Source organism: Carcharhinus amblyrhynchos, chromosome 8 (genome assembly GCF_965287045.1).
Source record: "Carcharhinus amblyrhynchos chromosome 8, sCarAmb.v2.hapA, whole genome shotgun sequence".
NCBI classification, from domain to species: domain Eukaryota; kingdom Metazoa; phylum Chordata; class Chondrichthyes; order Carcharhiniformes; family Carcharhinidae; genus Carcharhinus; species Carcharhinus amblyrhynchos.
Genome location: NC_137331.1, coordinates 26,043,408 through 26,065,643, shown reverse-complemented (window position 1 = coordinate 26,065,643; position 22,236 = coordinate 26,043,408). Strand labels below are relative to the sequence as shown.

General features: G+C 42.1%; 1 protein-coding gene across 2 annotated transcripts in view; it reads right to left on the bottom strand.

The window, feature by feature from the left end:
- Positions 1 to 22,236, bottom strand: part of rttn (rotatin) — a 203,255-nt gene that overhangs the window by 132,636 nt on the left and 48,383 nt on the right. For both annotated transcript variants that reach the window (XM_080193777.1, XM_080193778.1), the window contains exons 15-17: positions 21,221 to 21,346; positions 15,493 to 15,609; positions 7,347 to 7,486 (exon numbers count right to left, since the gene is read on the bottom strand). In XM_080193777.1, coding sequence (XP_080049903.1) covers positions 7,347 to 7,486; positions 15,493 to 15,609; positions 21,221 to 21,346 — 383 coding nt within the window. The remainder of the gene's footprint in view (positions 1 to 7,346; positions 7,487 to 15,492; positions 15,610 to 21,220; positions 21,347 to 22,236) is intronic.

The window sequence follows — 22,236 nt, the reverse complement described above, 5'->3', positions numbered from 1 at the left end:
GATAAGGCAAAGGAGAATCCAAAGAGCTTCTCCAAATACATGAAGGGCAAAAGAGTAACAAGGGAGAGAGTAGGGGCTCTTGAGGATCAACAAGGTCATCTATGTGCAGATCCACAAGAGATTGGTGAGATCCTAAATGAATATTTCTCATCAGTATTTATTGTTGAGAAAAGCATGAATGTTAGGGAACTTAGGGAATTACATAATGATGTATTGAGGAGTGTACATATTACAGAGGAGAAAGGGTTGGAAGTTTTGAAGCGCATCAAGGTAGATAAATCTGCGGGACCTGATAAGGTATATCCCAGGATGTTGTGGGAGGCTAGGGAGGAAATTGCGGGTCCTCTATCTGAGATATTTATATCATTGATAGTCACGGATGAGGTGCCTGAAGATTGGAGAGTGACAAATGTTGTGCTTTTGTTTAAAACAGGCTGCAGGGAAAAGCCTGGGAGCTACAGGCTAGTTAGTCTCACACCTCTGGTGAGTAAACTGGTGGAAGATATTTTGAGATCTACAGGCATTTAGAGATGCAAGGACTGATTCAGGACAGTCAGCATGGCTTTGTGAGTGCAAAATCATGCCTCACAAATTTGATCGAGGTTTTTGAAGGGGTGACCAAGAAGGTAGATGAGGGCAATGCAGTTGATGTTGTCTACATGGACTTCAGCAAGGCTTTTGATAAGGTACCGCACGGTAGGTTATTGCATAAAGTTAAATCTCACGGGATCCAGGGTGAGATATCTAAATGAAAACAAAATTGGCTTCTTGACAGAAGCCAGAGGGTGGTTGTAGAGAGTTGTTTTTCAAACTGGAGGCTTGTGACCAGCGGTGTGCCTCAGGGATCAGTGCTGGGCCCCCTGTTATTTGTCATTTACATTACTGACTTGGACAAGAATATAGGGAGCATGGTTAGTAAGTTTGCAGATGACACCAAGATTGATGGCACGGTGGACAGTGAGGAAGGTTATCTCCAATTGCAGTGAGATCTTGATCAATTGGGCCAGTGGGCAGACGAATGGCAGATGGAGATTAATTTAGGCAAATGGGAGGTAATGCATTTTGGTAGACTGAACCAATTAATGATAGGGCATTGGGGAGAGTTACAGAACAAAGAGATCTAGGGGTACATGTTCATAATCCATGAAAGTGGAGTCACAGGTGAACAGAGTGGTGAAGAGGGCATTCGGCATGCTTGGTTTCACTGGTCAAAACATTGAATATAAGAGTTGGAACATTTTGTTGAAGTTGTACAAGACATTGGTAAGGCCACACTTGGAATACTGTGTGCAGTGCTGGTCATGATATTACAGAAAAGATATTATTAAACTAGAAAGAGTGCAGAAAAGATTTACTAGGATGCTACCAGGACTTGATGGATTGAGTTAAAAGGAGAGGCTGAATAGACTGGGACTCTTTTCTCTGCAGCGTAGGAGGCTGAGGGGTGACCTCAGAGATCTATAAAGTAAGGAGGGACATAGACAAGGTAAATCGTCAATATCTTTTCCCAAAGGTAGGGGAGTATAAAACTAGAGGGCATAGGTTTAAGGTGAGAGGGGAGAGATACAAAAGTGTCCAGAGGCACTCTCCAATCTTCAGTGTCCAGAGGGGCAATTTTTTCACAGAGGGTGGTGAGTGTCTGGAACAAGCTGCCAGGGATAGTATAGTTTAAAAAGCATTTAGATGGTTACATGGGTACGATGGGTATAAAGGGAAATGAGCCAAATGCAGGCAGTTGGGATTAGTTTAGAGGTTTAAAAACAAAATAAGGGCAGCATGGATAAGTTGGACCGAAGGGTTTGTTTCCATGCTGTAGACCTCTACGACTCCATGACAAAGGGCTGAAGAAATACTCCCATAATTCAGATTCCAAGCTTAGGGATCTTGATTTCTGGAACAGAAACTCCAATAGCTTGACTAGGTCAATGTGCAGAGGATGTTTTCTCTTGTTGGTGAATCTAGATCTAGGCTTTAAACATAAGGGGTCACTCATTTAAGATAGAGATGAGGAATATTATTTTCTCCAAAGGCAGAAGTAGAGTCTTTGAATAATATTTAAGGCAGAGGTAGCTAGATTCACGATAAGTAAGGTGGTGAAAGGTTATGGGGATAGTCAGGAATGTGGGATTGGAGTTACAATCAGATCAGCCATGATCGTATTGAATGGTGGAGCAGGCCATCATTCATATGTTCATAAAAGCTAGTCAAAATTTTATCCTGAGATAAAACAGGAAGAGCTGCTGCTCCAGGAAACTCCACTTTTGAAACAGGCTATTGGTTGTCTGAGTGTAGAATCCACTTGACAGGATTAGTTAGATTTTGGCTGAGAAACGGACAAATGTTAAAGCTGGTACAATGATAGGTTAATAAGGTAGATCTGGCACTAGAACACCATTTTTAATCACAGCTCAGCAAAGGTAATGAATTAAACCAAGCTCCCATACTTCCCTTTGTAGCTGGCCTCAAATAGTGTCAGCAGCTGCACCAAAACAGGTTAAAATAGTGACAAGCGATCAGTCATGTTCATACAAAGTGACATTGATCAACATGTCCAATCTATCATTTGGGTTGATCTGTGGTCTCGGTTGACTCAGAATTTCAACCATTTAACCTTTTCTTCTTCATCAGTCCCTCTCAGTCATAATTCCTATATTTGGAGGCAAATTTGTTAGGGTCTTTTAAGAGACTTCTGGATGAGTACATGGGACTTAATAGGATTGAGGGTTATAGGTAAGCCTAGTAGGTAGAGATAAGATTGGGCAACTTGTGGCCCAAAGAGCCTGTCTGTGCTGTAGTTCTTCTATGATTCGACAAGAACATAAGAACTAGGAGCAGGAGTAGCCATTTGGCCCCTCAAGTCTGTTCCACCGCCATTCAATAAGATCATGGCTGATCTTTTTGTGGATTCAGCTTCACTTACCCACCTGCTCACCATAACCCTTAATTCCTTTACTGTTCAAAAATGTATCTATCGTTGCCTGAAAAACATTCAATGAGGTAGCTTCAACTGCTTCACTGGGCAGGGAATTCCTCAGATTCACAACTCTTTGGGCAAAGAAGTTCCTCCTCATCCCAGTCTTAAATCTGCTCCCCCTTATTTTGAGGCCATGCCCGCTAGTTCTAGTTTCACCTGCCAGTGGAAACAACTTCCCTGCTTCTATCTTATCTATTCCCTTCATAATCTTATATGTTTCTATAAGATCTCCCCTCATTCTTCTGAATTCCAATCAGTATAGTCCCAGTCTACTTAGCGTCTCCTCATAAACCAACCCTCTCAACTCTGGAATCAACTTAGTGAATCTCCTCTGCACTCCCTCCAGTGCCAGCATATCCTTTCTCAACTAAAGAGACCAGTCGCAAAAACCCAGCTTGCAGGTGCAGCAGGTGGTCAGGAAGGCGAATGGGATGCTGGCCTTCATAGCGAGGGGGATTGAATATAAAAGTAGGGAGGTCTTGCTGCAGCTGTATAGGGCATTGGTGAGGCCGCAGCTGGAGTACTGTGTGCAGTTTTGGGCGCCGCACCTGCGCAAGGATATTTTGGCCCTGGAGGGAGTGCAGAGGAGGTTTACTAAGCTGATACCGGAGTTGAGGGGATTGAGCTATGAGGAGAGGCTGAATAAGCTAGGCTTGTACTCGTTAGAGTTTAGAAGAATGAGGGGAGATCTCATTGAGACGTATAAGATGATGAATGGGATGGATAGGATAGAGGTGGAGAGACTCTTCCCGCTCAAAAAAGACAGTAGGTCTAGGGGGCACAGCCTCAAGATAAAGGGGAGGCGGTTTAGAACGGAGTTGAGGAGGAACTTCTTCACTCAAAGGGTGGTGAATCTCTGGAATTCTCTGCCCGTTGAAGTGGTGGAGGCTGCCTCGCTAAATATTTTTAAGAAGCGGGTTGATGGGTTCTTGATAAGAGAGGGGATTAAGGGTTATGGGGAGAGGGCCGGAAAGTGGAACTGAGCCACGACAGATCAGCCATGATCTTATTGAATGGCGGGGCAGGCTCGAAGGGCTAGATGGCCTACTCCTGCTCCTATTTCTTATGTTCTTAAAACTGTGCACAGTACTCCAGGTGTGGTCTCACCAGCATCTTAGAGAGCTGCAATATAACCTCATTATTTTTAAACTCTATCCCTCTAGCAATGAAGGACAAAATTCCATTTGCCTTTTTAATTACCTGCTGCACCTGCAAACCAACTTATTGCAATTCATGCTCAAGGACACCCAGGTCCCTCTGCACAGCAGCATGTTGCAAATTTTTACCATTTAAAAAAAAGTCCATTTTGCAGTTATTCCTACCAACTTGGATACCCCATATTTATCAACATTGCACTCCATCTGCCAGGCCTTTGTCCACTCACTTAGACTATCTATATCCCTTTGAAAACTTTGTGTCCTCTGCACATTTTGCACTGTCACTCATCTTAGTGTCATCTGCAAATTTTGACACTACACTTGATCCTCAACTCCAACTTATCTATGTAAATTGTAAACAATTGTGGTCCCATCACTGATCACCAACCAGAAAAACACCCATATGCTCCCCCCTTTGCTTTCTGTTAGTTAAGGTCTGTTAGAGTCAAGTAAGTTATGACTTACTTCCACACTAAAAATTAGTTCTCAGATGTCTGTAGAATCCAATGCATGACTTACAGTCTCTGTCACAGGTGGGGAGAATACTGGCTAGAGGAGTGGGTGGGTGAGGTGCCCGTGTTGCCGCTTGTTCCTTTCGTTGCTGACACTTGACTTCAGCTAGCTCTCAGCAATGAAATGCAAGATGTTCAGCTCCTTCCTGGAAGCTTTTCTTCTGTTTTGGGAGTTTTTGGGCCAAAGATTCCCAGTTGTCAGTACAGACATTACAGTTTTTTTAAGGAGGCTTTGAGGGTGCCCTTTTTCTCCTTCCATTTGGGGCTCACTTGCTTATCAAAGCTCCAAGTAGAGAGTTTGTTTCAGGAACCTCACGTCAGACATGCGGGTGACATGGCTCACTCAGTGGATCTGATCAAGCATGGTCAATGCTGGAGAAGTCGACCTGACCTAGAACATTGTGCACTCGCCTTGCCAATGCATTTTCAGGATCTTGTTGAGGCTGCGCTAGAGTATTCTCTAGGGTTTTGAGGACACCTCAAAACCCTGGAGAACTATGTCTCTGAGACACATAGGAGGGTGGACATCACTCCTGCTCTGTGGACTATGAGTTTGGTGTAGGGTCTGAAGTCCTTGATTTCAAACACTTCTGTCAACAGAAGCTCTTGTCTCTACAATATAATTCCATTTCTGGAATAAATTGACAGAGGATAAACTAATACTGCAAATCATATCTGGCTGGAGATTTCCATGACATCAAATACTCCCATTCCAATAAATTTCTTTTAATGGCTGTGGAAAAGATCCAATTATTCTTTCCAATGAGTTATATGCTTAAGCCTGTGTGACACTGCTATTTGATCATTGCAGTGAGAGTTCTATCATTTTACTTCCATTGCTTCTCAGTTTATTATTAGATTTCTTTGTTCAATAAAGAATAGATGAACCAGCACGTATCTTTTAATCTAATTCTTATATCACATCTCTCTTTCAGAGATTACACTTTTAAACTTGATTTAAAATTGTTAGGTAATTTTAATTTTTCTCAAACATTGTCTCAACAATTATTAAAAACCCTTCAAGTGAGGAATAAATTATGCTTGCATGTTTTTCCTACAAATAAACTCCAAAATGTTTAAATCCATATTGATAGAGTTTGATGAAACAATGTGCGTAAGCTTCTGTGGAACATAAACACCAGCTGGTCAAGATGGGCTGAATGGACCATTTCTGCGCTGTACATGCTGGGTAATTCTATCTGCTGACAAGACAAAGGTTAATATCTACAATTGAGAAGCAATGAGAAATTTTACCCCCACCTACATTAACCCCCTATGTTACCTGGCACGTAATTTGTTCCAACAATTCTACTATCAATGTAGCCCCACGGCTGGGTATTTGGAAGAGTTGGTGCAGATTCAATGGGCCAAACGGCCTCCTTCTGCACTTTCTGTGATTCTATGGTTAGAAGAAGAATAACTATCACGGCTCTTCCACACAAAGAACTTACCAGCATCTCAGTTATTCCTTTACTATAGTTTTACATTTTGTAGGTTATATTTAAAAAAAGCAATGATATGATATGCTGACAAAGAGTTCCAATTTGATCTGAATATAAAATGTCTTTCCAAAAAGTACATGCGGTATTTGTTTCTTACTGTTGAAATGAATTAGAATTAATTTTTATTACAACTCTTAATTTTTGTCCCACCAGTAAACCAAGAAAGCCATTTATTTGTCATGGTGATTGCTTTACAATTGATTTCTTAAAATCACACCAAAGGAAGTAGAAAAGCAATTTAAGAACCTTTCCTAACCTCAAGGTACTTCAAAGAGCACTTTTACATAGAATTTACTGCACTGATACATTTGACCCAATAGTGCTTATACTCCTAACCAGACTCCTTGCAGGTTACTTCAACTCATTTCATCAACATTTCTTTCAGTGAAGTTACTGCCCCAGCTTAGAAAAACAGTAGTTCCAAACTGCACAGCAAGATTCCACAAACAACAATTGGGGCAGCATGGTGGCACATGGTTAGCACTGCTGCTTCACAACTCCAGGGACCTGGGTTTGATTCCCTGCTCAGGTCACTGTTTGTGTGGAGTTTGCACATTCTCCTTGTGTCTGCATGGGTTTCCTCCGGGTACTCCGGTTCCCTCCCACAGTCCAAAGATGTGCAAGTTAGGTTGATTGGCCATGCTAAGAAATTGCCCCTTAGTGTCCTGGGATGCGTAGGTTAGAGGGATTAGTGGGTACAATACGTAAGGATATGGGAGTAGGGCCTGGGTGGGATTGTGTTCGGTGCAGACTCCATGGACCAAAGGGCCTCTTTCTGCACTGTAGGGTTCTATGATTCTATGAACAATGACGAAATAATCTATTTTTGTGATTTTGAGTGAGGTATAAATATTTTCCAAGCCACTGCAATATTTTCTGTGGTTTTGACTAGCATCATGGGATCAGTAAGAACCGATTAAATTGGTGTGTGTGTATGTGTGTGTGTGTGTGTGTGTGTGTGTGTGGGCGGAGGGGTGGTGGTGGTGCACCTTGTTCTGCTATATTGGCTGCTGTATTTCCTCACAGTTCAACTGAACATACTTCAAAAGTTCTTCATTGGCTGTGAAGTGTTCTTGGTATATCCCAAGGACATGAAACGTGCTATATAACGAATGCAACTTTTTGTCAAGAAACTTAATAGCTCCATCACAGTTCAATACTAAAGAGCGGTTCATTTTAAAATAAATTAGAATATACTTACAAATGTAATTTGCTCATAAAAAGGCGAAGAGATGCACGAATCTTGGCTGTGCGTGACAGACTGCCAGCAGTAGCTTCATTGCACGACTCACTCAGTGCAAGGATGCAGCTTCCTAATGGATCTTCTGTAGTTGCAAAGCCCTAGAAAAACCAGAGAATACAATAAGGTATGGGAAGACTGTAACAATGCTATTTGTGACTCAAACACAAGTACTCAATAAACAGGGTGGGTTTAAGAGTAACATTTAATCAGCAGCTTTTCAATGATACAGTTCATCCTAATGAATCATCTATGATGTGAAAATGTCAGCGTTGGACTGGGGTAGGCACAGTAAGTAGTGCCACAACACCAGGATAAAGTCCAACAGGTTTAATTGGTAGCACAAACTTTCAGAGCATTGCCCTTCATCAGGTGAGTGAAGAGTTCAGTTCACAAACAGGGTCTATACAGATACAAACTCAATTACAAGATAATGGTTGGAATGCGAGTCTTAACAGGTAATCAAGTGTTTACAGGTGCAGACAATATGAGTGAGAAAGGTTAAGCACAGGTTAAAGAAATGTGTATTGTCTCCAGCCAGGACAGTTAGTGAGATTTTGCAAACCCAAGCAAGTCGTGGGGGTTACAGATAGTGTGACATGAACCCAAGATCCCGGTTGAGGCCGTCTTCATGCATGTGGAACTTGGCTATCAGTTTCTGCTCAGCAATTGTGTGTCATCATTTGTCATGAAAGACACCTTGGAGAACGCTTACCCAAGGCTGAATGCCTTTGACTGCTGAAGTGTTCCCCAACAGAAAGGGAACACTCCTGCCTGGTGATTGTTGAGCAGTGTTCATTCATCCATTGTTGTAGCGTCTGCATGGTCTGGCCAATGTACCATGCCTCGGGACATCATTTCTTGCGGCGTATCAGGAAGACAATGTTGGCTGAGTCACAAGAGTATTTACCACGTATCTGGTGGATGGTGTTCTCACATGAGATGATGGCATCTGTGTCGATGATCTGGCATGTCTTGCAGAGGTTGCTGTGGCAGGGTTGTGTGGTGTCATGGTCACTGTTGTCCTGAAGGCTGGGTAGTTTGCTGCATACAATGGTCTGATTGAGGTTGCGCAGTTGTTTGAAGGCAAGTAGTGGAGGCGTGGGGATGGCCTTGGCAAGATGGTTGTCTTCAACGACATGTTGAAGACTCTGGGAAAGATGTTGTAGCTTCTCTGCTCCAGGGAAATACTAGACAACGAAGGGTACTGTGTCCGCCATGTCCTGTGTTTGTCTTCTGAAGAGGTCTGTGCAGTTTTTCACTGTGGCACGTTGGAACTGTTGATCGTTGATTGAACACCATATCCTGTTCTTACAAGGATGTCTTTCAGCGTCTGTAGGTGTCAATTGCGATCCTCCTCATCTGAACAGATCCTGTGTATACGGAGGGCTTGTCCGTGGGAGATGGCTTCTTTAACGTGTTTAGGGTGGAAGGTGGAGAAGTGGAGCATCATGAGGTTATCCATGGGCTTGCGGTACGATGAAGTGCAGGTGACTGTCCTTGATGGAGATGCAAGAATGCAGCCAATTCCGGAGAATAGTCCATGGTGAATCTGATAGAGGGATGGGACTCGGTGATGTCATCATGTAGTTATTTCAGTAATTGTTCTCCTGAGTCCAAAGGAAGAAAATTTCATCAATGTATCTAGTGTATAGCGTCGGTTGAAAGTCCTGTGCAGTGAAGAGATCTTGTTTGAATCTGTGCATGAAGATGTTGGCATTTTGAGGTGCGAATTTGGTCCCCATGGCTGTTCCATACATCTGGGTGAAGAGCTGGTTGTTGAAGATGAAGACATTGTGGTCCAGGATGAAGCAAATGAGTTGCAGAATCACATCTGGAGATTAGCAGTTGCCAGCATTGAGTACTGAGGCAGTTGCAGTAATGTCGTTGTTGTGGGGGATGCTGGTGTAGAGTGCCAAGACACCCATTGTGACGAGGAGTGTTCCTGGTTCAACTGCTCCACGTGTGCTGAGTTTCTGTAAGAAGTCCGTAGTGTCATGACAGAAGCTCGAGGTTCTTTGTACGATGGGTTTCAGGATGTCCTCGACGTAGCCAGAGAGGATCTCACACAAGGTCCCGTTGCCTGATATGATGGGACGGCTGGGCGTATTTGCCTTGTGTATCTTCGGGCGGCAATAGAGATCTCCAATGCAAGGAGTTCATGGAATGAGAGCATGGAAGTTGCTCTGGAGGTCCAGATCAAAGGCCTTGATCAGTCTGTTGAGTTGACAGGTATGTTCTTTGGTCGAGTCTGCAGGTAACTGTCTGTAGTGTTCCTTGTTGTTCAGTTGTCGGTACACTTCTTTACAGTAATCCGTTCTGTTCAGCATGACGATGGCCCCTCCTTTGCTGGTTTGATGACAAAGTTGTGGTTGGCCTTAAGAGCGCAGATGGCGTTGCATTGTGCTTGGCTGACGCTCAGGGTTGTCTTGTGAGTGCGGCTGATGAATCTGGTGTTGACGCACCGCCTAACAGCTTGGGCATACATTTCGAGTTGAGGGCAGTGGTCTTCTGGAGGAGTCTAATTTGACTCTTTTCCCTTCAGTTGCTGTACCATGGATCACTCGGTCAGCTGTTCCGGTTCATTGGCGCTCTCATTGTGTTTGCTGTTGGCCTCTTGGGGTTTGTGGAAAAACTCTCGCAGACTCATTTGCCTGATGAATTCCTCTGTGTCCGCTGCGAGACTGATGGGGTCCATTTTGGTGGTGGGACAAAAATTGAGCCCTCAGCTGAGAACTTTGATTTCGTCTGATTGAAGTGTGTAGTCCGACAAGTTGACAATGGGCTTTCCTGCGGTGATACTGTTTTCTACTATGGTTCCAGGGGAGGCCTGGTTGCTGCTGGTGATGATGCTGAGTTTCTCAAGTTTCCTGTTCTTGGTGTGCACGTAGATGGTGAAATTCTGTTGTCTCATCTGCTTCGTAGTGTTTTGCAAATGGTAGGTATCCTGAGCACAAGTTGAGAATATGGACTCTATCTTGGTTTCTAGGCTGCGGTGCCTGCTGTAGAGCCGATGTATGAGGTGGTTGAGGGGTGTGGGAGAGGTGCGACGGCAAAGTCTCTCAGCGTAGTCTGTGTTATAGGTTCACCTGAGTGGGCTTGTGATCTGTAGTCCTTTTGGTATCTTGTCTGCTTTCTTGCATCTTTGTAGAAACTTGATGTCTGTGTCGATATGCACGACCTGCTTGGAGTTCCTCCCCACTTTGAGCCGGCAGTTTGTGGTGTTGGCGGTAGTCATGGTGTGAAGTTGCCAGCGTTGGACTGGGGTAGGAACAGTAAGTAATCGCACAACACCATGTTAAAGTCCAACAGGTTTAATTGGTAGCACAAGCTTTCAGAGCATTGCCCTTTCATTAGGTGTGTGAAGAGTTCAGTTCACAAACAGGACATATATGGACACAAACTCAATTACATCAGGCAGATGTAATTTCCTGTCAGGGAACACTTCAGCAGTCAAGGGCATTCAGCCTCTGACCTTCGGGTAAGTGTTCTCCAAGGTGGTCTTCACGACACACAATACAGATGCGCTGAGCAGCAACTCCTTGGGTTAGGGTTAGGGTTTGCAAAAAGTCACTAACTGTCCTGGCTGGAGACATTACACACCTCTTTAACCTGTGCTTAACCCTCTCTCCACTCACGTTGTCTGCATCTGTAAAGACTGGATCACCTGTTAGGACTCACATTCCAATCATTATCTTGTAACTGAGTTTGTGTCTACATATGCCTGATTATGAACTGCATTGTCAATGTGTAGGCTTTTATAAGTGCATAAGAAAACAGACTTAACTTATACATCAAGATACAATAATTAATGAAAGAGCTGACCTGTTAAACCATCTTCATTTATGGTCAAAGCATTCAAGGTTTGAAAGATTGCACCAGTGCGGAAAGTAGTAAAATTCAAGAGTAAAAACCAATGAGGCATACTGAGAGAGCCATTTTTATCAACTACAATCAAAGCTCATTCCACTGACAGTAGTAAAAAGACAAAATACTTTACACAGGAGCCAAAATAAAAGTCAGAAGGGGGAAACAGTCTGAAAAGTGAGATCTCATAAAATACAAACTGTTTCCAGTGGTGTTCCACAGGACTCAGTGTGGGACCCTTGCTTTTTATTGTACTTACTCATTATTTAGCTTTAAATGTAGGTGGCATGATTGGGCAATTTGCACAGAAATTGGCTGTGTAGTTGATAGTGAAGAGGATAATTGTCTACTCCAGAACTATAGCAATAGTTTGGAGGAGTGAGCAGAGAAATGGCAAGTGGAATTCAATCTGGAAAAGTGTGAGGCAATGCATTTGAGGGCAAACAAAACAAGGGAATATACAATAAAACAAACGGGAAGATATCGAGAGAGGCTGAGGAAGAGAGAGACCTTGGAGTGCATGTTCACAGGTCCTTGAATGTGGTAAGCCAAGTGGACACGGTTGCCTTTAAAGGACGTGATATTCATAACATAAAGAGGGATGTAATGACAGAACTTCATAAAGTGCTGGTTAGGCCACAGCTGGAACTGTGTACACAATTCTGCTCACAGTACAGGGAGAACATAATTGGTCAGTACAGAGTGCAGAGGAAATTTACAAGGATGTTGCCAGGGCTTGAAGATTACACCTGTGAGGAGAGATTGAATAAGCTAGGGCTATTTTCCTTAGAACAAAGGATGTTAAAGGGTGACTTAAGTGAGGTGTACAAAATTATGAGGAATCTAGAAAGGATAGGAGAACCTGGTTTCCCTCAGCTGAAGGGTCAAATACCATGGGTTTAGATTTAAGGTGATTGCTTGAAGGATTAAAGGGGGCAGGAGAAAAAAAACTTTTTCACCCAGAGGATCTTGGGCATCTGGAATTCATAATCTGAGATGGTGACTTTGACATACAAGACTACAACCAAGTGCTGGAGAGTTGGATTAAAATAAGTAGCTTGATTATTTTCTTTGGCTGGTGCAGGCTTGGTGGGCTGAATGACCTCTCTCTGCACTGCAACTTTTTTATGGTTCTGTAGGTGGGGGGGATATCAGGCAGGTTTAATATAGATCACAAAAACAATAATGGAAAAAGTAATGGGACTGAGGATGGACAAGCATTCAGGGCCTGATCATTTCCACTAAAGAGTATCAAAACAGAGGAAAATATAGATTAATTAATTTTCTAAAGTGCTCTGGACTCAGAAGTTATAAGACTAGAAAGTAACAAATTATCATTCCATTATTGAAAAAGAATGGGGAAAATGCTCACTACAAATATATCAGTTTTAACATAGTGTGTGTGGAAATTACTGAACTGAGTATCTGGACAAGTATGAACTGATCAAACAGTCAGCATAAATTTCCAATAAGTGGGAGGTAAACTTATGAATGGCTGGTAATGAGTTGAGAGTAGGAGACAGAGAGAGGAGTCAAGGGTTTGTCCTTGACGGGTGGAATGTGACAACAGGCGATCACCTGTATGTACTGAGGCCCCAGATTTTTACCACATCTATAAATGACATTGACAAAGAAAATGAGAGTTGTTCATCCAAGTCTGCAGGTGACACCAAGTTAATTATGTTTTAGTGTACATGGGAAGAGAACTACAAATAGACATATAGACTGAAGGGGCAAAACTATAGCACATGGAGGTAACTGTGTGGAATATTAAATCATTCACTTTGGATCGAAAAGAGAGACATCAAAATATCTTGTTAGAAGTGAGAGACTACAAGTGTGGAGAAGAAAAGGAATTGAAGTGTTCGTCTACACAAATCACTAATACGCATGTACAAAAGAGACTCCACAAAATCAGATGGAATATTGGCTTTTATTGCAAATACTAATGTGAGGAAATTAGACTTTTAATGTACAAAGTCTAGATCAGACTCTATTTGAAATCCTGCATGCAGTTATGTGCACCGCAATCCAGAAAAAAATATATTGGACTCGAATTGTTGCAGCATAAATTTATAAGAATACTGCTGGGGTTAAAAGGGTTAAATTATGAGGACAAGCAGCATAAGCTTGCCTTTTATTCCCTTGAATTGAGGGGAAATCTAATTGAGGAATTTAAGATGATTAAATTATTTGATAAAGTAGATACTGGCAAAGTATTTCTGCTGAAAAACAAATGCAGAACACGGTGCATTACCTTAAAAGGAGAGTTCAGCCCAGTTCAGGATTTTTGCATAAAACAAGTATTGAAGAAATGAATTATTTCTTCCAAAAGCATGTGCATACTGGGTCAATTAAAATATTTGAAGATGGATTTGGATAAGACCTTTGTTAGGAAATGGCATTATGGAATGTACAGTAAAAGCAGATACATGGAATTAATCTAAATGAATGGCACAGCAGATGAGGGGCTGAATGGTCTATTTGTGTCCAACATAAGTAGTAATTGAATTAATTCACATGTTTCAGGTGTGCGAATGACTACAAACATACATTAGTAAGAGGGACAAAGAATAATTACTAAAATACAACGAAAGCATTTTTAAAAAGGTCTTCTTAAATGATGATTACCATTTCACATGCAACAACCATGTGAAGAGTGGTGTCTCTCTCACACATATACAGTTGCGTGATCAACCTGCATATTTCCAAAGTCTTGTTAACAATGTCACCGGTGTATAATTTTCAACAGAGATATTAATTCTAATGATTCATTTCAACTATTGGTGTCATTTATTACCAACAGATGAGATTAAAGGGAGGAGAGGAAAAATCATAAGGTTACAGTGTACCACTGGAATGGTATTAATTATTCTGAATTGAACTTTAACAATGTGACAAGTACAGAATAGAACACAAATGGATAATGATGGAAACACTCAGCATTTAGGCAGCATTTGTAAACAAAACAAATGCATTTGCTGTGCTTGCTGTAGATTTCCAGCATCTGAGGTATTTATTTTCCATTAACATGATAATTGTGTTCAATTCCATTCTCTCTCTGAACTTAAAAACTTCAGAAAGTTCAATCAAGGCAATTTGCCTAATAACCAGAGCTCAGTGAAAATCTGGACTTTATAATATAATCTCTTTACACTGGAGGGGGTGCAGAGGAGATTCACTAGGATGCTGCCTGGGATGAAACATTTAAGTTACAAAGAGAGGTTGCGAAAGCCTGGGTTGTTTTCACTGCAGCAGAGAAGACTGAGGGATAGCCCGATCAAGGTGTGCAAGATGGAGAGAGACATGAACAGAGTGGATAAGGAACAGCTGTTCCCCTTAGTTAAAGGGTCTGTCATGAGGGGACATAGGTTCAAGGTGAGGGACAGGTTTGGGGGGGAATGTGAGGAAAAATGTTCGTATCCAGAGGGTGGGGGCCGTCTGGAATGTGTTACTTGGAGGATGGTAGATGCCTCACATCCTTTAACAAGTACCTGGATGAGCACTTGATACGTTATAACGTTCAGGGCTATGGGCCAAATGCTGGCAGATAGGAATAGGTGGGAGTTCGGGTGTTTCTAATGTGTTGGTGCGCTCTCGATGGACTGAAAGGCCTCTTCTGCACCGTATGATTCTTTTGTGTGGCATATAATCGCCCAGTTCATGACAGAATATTTGCTTCAGCTTGGCCAGAGGATGGGTAATATAAAGAGGAAACTTGGAGCTGCTGTCCCTCATTGATATTCAGCACATATTAAATGTGCTGAAGCAAAATCAGAAAACAAAGTGTTGGAATAAAACATAATTCACTGCAATATTTTTGCAGTCAAGAAATGTCACTGTAAGCAGTGAACTCTTTCTTACAACAGTATGCAATGAAACTTTTCTGACCCATGACAAAATTAAACATTACAATTATAATTCTAATTTTAATGAAACTCATTTCTTATTCTACAGCCTGAGTTTAACAAGAGCGTGTATTTAATTCCCCTATCAAAGATGAGGAACTTGCATGCCAACAAGCGATGTATTGAAGTAAAGCAGAACATGGTGATAAGCCTTCTTTGTTTGTTCCTCGTGTTTCACAATATCTGCCCAGGTATTGGGACAAGTAAACAAATGCCAGTTCACTGCCAATAGACTTTGTATCCCAATTAAAATTGAACCAAAGGTGAAATATTTTCTGCAAAAGCCTAAAAGTGGAACAAGGGCTGCTTTACAATTATAAAGTTAAACTTACCTGCAGAATTGGAATCACAGGATATAAAGCTTCAATGAACTTATTCCAGCTTAAAGTGCTCATGACCAGGCGGCTCTGCATTAAATAAGTGAGGATTTCCTTTGATGCACTGTTCACCTGCAAGACAGTAGAGGGACAGGAGTAGTCACAGATAATAAAAAAGATACACACATCCTCAGCAAACAAACCAAGAAATCCAGGATAAGGCAAGATCAAAAAGATAGATTTTAAGAAAGCTTTTGAGAGAGAAAGATATAACAAAATGAAGAGATTTGAAGTTGATTTTCTAGAGCAAGAGGTCATGACAAGTGGAAGGCTCTGCTGCAACAGTTGAATAGCAGGTGGGATACAAAGGAAGCCCAATGCAGAAAATGGGTACATGTTGGAACATAAAATTGCAAGAGGTACAGAGATGAAGAGGGGTGAAGACAGAAAGGTACATGAAGATGACAAAGATTTTGAAATCAATGCACTTGGGGATTGAGAGTCAAGGTTAGCAGAAGACGAGTGAAATAAACAGCTCAACTTAATGTAAAAAGAGCTGCAATTGTGACCCGTTGCATGAGTTTCAAGTTGCAAAGAATACAACCTGAAAGGGTAACAAGGAAGCACTGGAGTTTTTCTTTATTCGTTCAAGGGACATGAATGTTGCTGACTGACCAGCATTTAATGCCTATCCCCAGTTGGCCGTGGGCAGTTGAGAGTCACCACATTGCTGTGGCTCTGAGGTCACACGTGAGCCAGACCAGGTGAGGACAGCAGATTTCCTTCCCTAAAGGACATTAGTAAATGAGTGCAGCATTATCTGCAGCTTGACTAATATCTTCTGCAATAGTAAAGTACACAGTCAGGAGGCACTGTGGAAATGTATAATTTATTGTTGGAATGAGAACGAGAGTTTAAAATTTGGCTCAGGGACAGTAATAGAGGTTGGGCATTGCCAAGTAGCTAGAGAGTAATGGAACGGTATTTGGTGACCATCAAATTCTCGTTAAGCAAAAACTTGCTTCGGCTCATTACCAACATCATCAAACCTGGCAATGTTTGGTGGAAATCGAGGATAACCTTGCCAGGTTTGATGATGTTGGTGATGAACCGAAGCAAGTTTTTGCTTAATTAGAATTTGAAGGTCACCAAATACATGGAGAACAAAAAGTGGCTAGGGTGCAAGTAAAGCTGGGTGTTGTCAACATCGATGTTAAGTGGATCCCACACATAAACTTCTATTTACTCATGCTCCAGCTCAAATTTGGCCCCAGACGTCTTTGAACATTTTTTGCTGTTGAAGCTAATAAACAAATAAAAGCTATTGTAAACTCTTCCTCTTGCAAATCAAATCAGTAAAAAGATTAATAAATAATTCATTGAAAACTGGTGTATGGCCTAGTTTGACTCCATGGTCTAGTTGGGAAATACTTCAAATATAGGGAGCACAAAATAAATATGGAAAATAATGAAAAAAAAGATTAATACTGTAAAAATCTTAAACAATCATCTCTCTTTTCAGATGCTGACACCCTACGCACATTCAGTTCTAATCTTACTTTTGCTATAGTTACTCTTCATTTTTTCATTCAGGGTCACAAAATTATCAATGAATCCATTCTTCAAAAATAAAACTTAGCTATAATCAGTACAAAATAATCTCTATATTGCCCCCCTAATTCCATCGACCTTTGCTGACATTCAGGAAAATTACACACTGTAAGTAATGATGACAATAGCAACAAGCTTTAGAAGGGCAAACAGGCACTGGTAAAACAGACAGATTCGTGGCAGGAGACTTCTTGTTTAGAGAGGGGTTGTGCTTTGACAGGAAAAATGGGAGACAATACAAGCTAAGTACAACAATTTTAAAACTAATGTTGCCACTTCCCGGTTTCAACAATTAGGGAGGGCAGGCAGAATTATGTTCTGGATTTGTAAAAGAAAGGATTTTGAATAAAAGGCATATTGTTATAAGGGCTGACCTGCAAATGGAATTTTGAGGGTGCAACTCCACAGAAATGAAATGACAAGTTTGGGCAATTTTTCTCTGGGGGAGTGTCACCGTCACTTAGAGGTCCTGCTAAGGGATCTGAGGAGTTGATCTTCTCAAAAGATGAAAGGAAGAGGACAACCTTGCCAAACATGCTGGCAGGTGTGGATGGAAGAAACCAAGGAAGTCAGCAGAAGTGTAGTTCCTTCAACCTGGAAACAGTGCACCATGAGGATCTTCCTGTTCAACAGATTTTTGATCTACAGGGGAGTCAAAAGCTGTGGGGAAGTGGAGTAAGCTCACAATCAGATCAACCATGATCTCAATGACAGGTTCAAAGGGCCAAATGGCTTAACAATTTCTCCTATTTCTTAAGCTCTTATAAAGGATCTCAGGAACATAGTTAACACTGGTGGAAGCACCACACTCTGACTTTCCTAACATTGTCCTGCATAGCACTTCTCAGGACCATATGCCTTGCAGCTCTACTCATTGTTCTCCCCCTCCCCATATCCCCAACTCAACACTCACATTCACACTACTGATCCCTCATATCCAGGCCACACAGCTACCCTACAGGGTACTGTCCTGCTCTGTTGTCCACACAAACTATAACCAACATTCATAAATCTCTGTTGTCTCCTTGCAGAAGAGTGTGCACAACTTTAGGGAGAAACAGACACCCATTTGGGGGGTTGGCTCTTCAGTGACGGGCAACTGGATGGGCACTGACCACCCAGATCCACTGAGAAAGAGATATTGTTTAAGCAGGCTACAAATGTCAGCAAAGACCTTTTGTGAAAGCCCGAACCTCCTGAGGCGCTAATGCTCACAAAAATCAAGAGACCAGTTCTCTGCTTGTAGATCTTGTGATGGGGGTCTCATCTCTTTCAAGCTAGATTTCTGTTCCGCTCTAAGTCCGAGAAGGCAGTGGGTCTTGGCATTGCCCCTGCTGTTGGCGTCACTGTTTTTGCCCTTTGTCAGAGGCACAAGCTTGGAAGCTGTTCCATGCCATGGTGAAAGTCAGCAGCAGGGAAGTGTGGTTGAAGTTGAGAGAAGTCCAAGACAGATGAAGTGACTTCCAAGAGTTGGGAATCATCTGTCAAGCACTCTCAGCGGAGTACTGTTAATAGCCTCTCAGCTGACCATGGTTGGAACTTTTCAGTTTCACAGGTTAAAGGTTTATGGTCTGTTGGTTTTACTGAACAAATATTCCCTGCTGTGCACTCACCATGGTGACCTTGGCAAGTTCCAACCAGCTAAGGAAATGGATCTATGCCCCTTAAATCAAGAACCCTAGGTTAAGACAGAACCTACTTGCTCATTAGAATACTGAAATGCCTTACCAACAGCCGCATAGAAGTGTTCGTTGTTGGCCATGGAACCTGGAATAGGGCATCACTTTTAGGAAATTAACTACTTACACATACCCAAATCCACCTCTCCTTTGCCTTAGAAAAGTCTCCCCACTGAATATAAAAGCAAGGGAGTGATGCTGAAATTTTATAAATCAATGGTCTGCAGAAATGTCGAGTTTAATTCTGGGCATCACATTTTAGGAAGGTTGTCAGGGTGCAGAATAGATTTACCTGAACAGCACTATGGATGTGGAACTTCAGTTATGTAAACAGACTGAACAGCCTGGGATTGTTCAACTTAGATTATTTACCTGGAACTCTGAGGTTCTCTTATGAGGAAAGGCTGGACCTATACCCACTGAAGTTTAGAATAAGAGGTGATCTTATGCAACATATAATATTCTGACCAGGTGAAGGCTGAGAGGATGTTTGCCCTCATATGGGGATCTAGAATGGGGAACACAACTTCAGAATAAGGGGTCTTACATTTAAGACCAAGATGGTGAGGAATTTCTTCACTCAGAGGGTTTTCAATCTTTGTAATTCTCTACCCCAGACAGAAGTAGAGACTGGGTTATTAAATATATTCAAGACTGACCTCAACAAAGGGAGTCAAGGGTTATCCGAGGTAGACATGAAAATGGAGTTGAGGACACAATCAAATCAGCCATGATCTTAGCAAATGGTGAAGTAAGTTTGAAATGCTGAATCACCTCGTCCTGCTCCTATTTCTTATGCACGCCTTAAGTTCTTTCAGCAGGGAAAGTTCAGGGGAGTTTTAGTGGGTGCGTTCAAAGTTTTGAACTATTTTTATATGGCGAATACATAAAAACTGTTTCTAATGGCCAAAGGATTGATAACTAGCTTAAAGTTTTTTCATTAGTGTCACAAGGCGGTTTACATTAACGTTGCAACAAAGTTACTGTGAAAATCCTCTAGTCGCCACACTCCGGCACCTGTTCGGGTAGATTGAGGGAAAATTTAGCATGGCAAATGCACCTAATCAGAATGCACATAAGAACATAAGAAATAGGAGCAGGAGTAGGCCATCTAGCCCTTCAAGCCTGCCCCGCCATTCAATAAGATCATGGCTGATCTGTCGTGGCTCAGTTCCACATTCCTGCCCTCTCCCCATAACCCTTAATCCCCTCGCTTATCAAAAACCCATCAACCCGTGTCTTAAAAATATTTAGCGAGGCAGCCTCCACCACTTCAACGGGCAGAGAATTCCAGAGATTCACCACCCTTTGAGTGAAGAAGTTCCTCCTCAACTCCGTTCTAAACCGCCCCCCCCCCCCTTTATCTTGAGGCTGTGCCCCCTAGTCCTACTGTCCTTTCTGAGCGGGAAGAGTCTCTCCACCTCTATCCTATCCATCCCATTCATCATCTTATATGTCTCAATGAGATCTCCCCTCATTCTTCTAAACTCTAACAAGTACAAGCCTAGTTTATTCAGCCTCTCCTCATAGCTCAACCCCCTCAACTCCGGTATCAGCGTAATAAACCTCCTCTGCACTCCCTCCAAGGCCAAAATATCCTTGCGCAGGTGCGGCGCCCAAAACTGCACACAGTACTCCAGCTGCGGCCTCACCAATGCCCTATACAGCTGCAGCAAGACCTCCCTACTTTTATATTCAATCCCCCTCGCTATGAAGGCCAGCATCCCATTAGCCTTCCTGACCACCTGCTGCACCTGAAGGCTGGGTTTTTGCGATTCATGCACAAGGACCCCGAGGTCCCTCTGCACCGTCGCCTGCTGCAGTTTTTCACCACGTAAGTAATAGTCCTTCCTACCATTATTCCTGCCAAAGTGGACCACCTCGCACTTGCCAACATTAAATTCCATTTGCCAGTTCCTGGCCCATTCACCCAGCCTATCTAGATCCTTCTGCAGACTCTCCACACCCTCCGCGCAATTTCTGGACTGTGGAAGGAATCCAGAGTCAACCCATGCAAACACGGGGAGAACATGCAAACTCCGCTCAGCAACTCAAACCGGGATTTGAAACCTGATCCTTGGTGTTGAGGCAGTACTGTGCCGCCCACCTGAAGCATACAGGTGAAGTTAACTTGCAAAAGAACCAGAGAATAGAGGAAAATAATGAGGATATGAAACGGACTGCCTGAAAAAGAAGCAGATTCAATGGTAAAGTTCCAAAAGAAATTGGATATTTGAAAGGGAAACATTTTCAAGGTTGTGGGGAAAGGATCAAGGAGGTGGGACTAAATGGACAGCTGTTTCAAAGAGCTGGCACAGGTGTCATGGACTGAATGGCCTCATGTTGCGCTGTTTAATTCTATTATTCCTCTCTTGTCATGTATTATTCACCCTCCAAATCAAAAAGCAATGCTTTTACTTTGTACATAATCATTTAACAAACTAAATAACTACCTGCTTGGTTGAATCCTGGAGGCCAAATGTGCATATTTCATACAAAACCCGAGAATGGAGAAGGAAATGAACACCTTGAGAAACTGATGATACTGGCTTGGTAACATTGTGGATTCCTAAGCAACGCTTTATAAAAAAAGTTAAATAAAAATTATTAGTGTTTCAAAGCCAATGATACATATTGTGTGCTAACCAATGATATTTCAATAATGTACTTAATGATAAAAAAAGCTAATTTAGTTACCACAAAACTACTGTACCTGCCCTTATGATAAAATTATCTCTTGATAGAACAGCATACATCAATATTAATAATACATTAAATATTTTGCAGCTTTAGGCTTATCTCATCTAAGCTCAATACTAGTTCTCTGAACTGAATTAAAAGGTTTTGGAGTCCAGGACTTTATTACACTGACACTTTAATGCAATATTGTGGATTGCCACACTGTTAAAGTACCAGCATAAGAGGCCTGTCTGCTTGTACAGGTAGACACAAAATAAGTCATTGTGCTCTGTGGAAATGCTGGGGAATTTTCATGGTTTCTGGATTGCTTTATCAGAAACAGATAATTTGTTCATTTATCACACAGCTGCTAATGTGTAAATTAGCTACGTGAAATAGCCATTACATTTCAAAGGCAATTCTTCGACTGTAAATTTCTTGAGATGTCCTGATTGATTCAGAGTAGACTCAAGGTTGAGCTCTTGTTTTACTCATTTAATATGGTTGGAAAAAATGTTCCGTGGTCAAGACAGCTCCTCACTTCATTCTTCACAGTGAACTCAATGGTACATGAATACAGAACAAAGTCTCAAGTTACCTCCACAGCACAGACTAGCAGACTCTGTTCATTATTGCCTGAGACGCCTGGCAGCAGCCTTCACCACCATTACCGATCAGTTCTCATCTCTCTTGCTGTGTGATAGGCAGTGTGCATGTGATGTTCACTCTGTCCTGCCTCAGCCCACACCTTCTGCTTTCCCCCAGCCTCTGTATCCATCTCAACTTATCT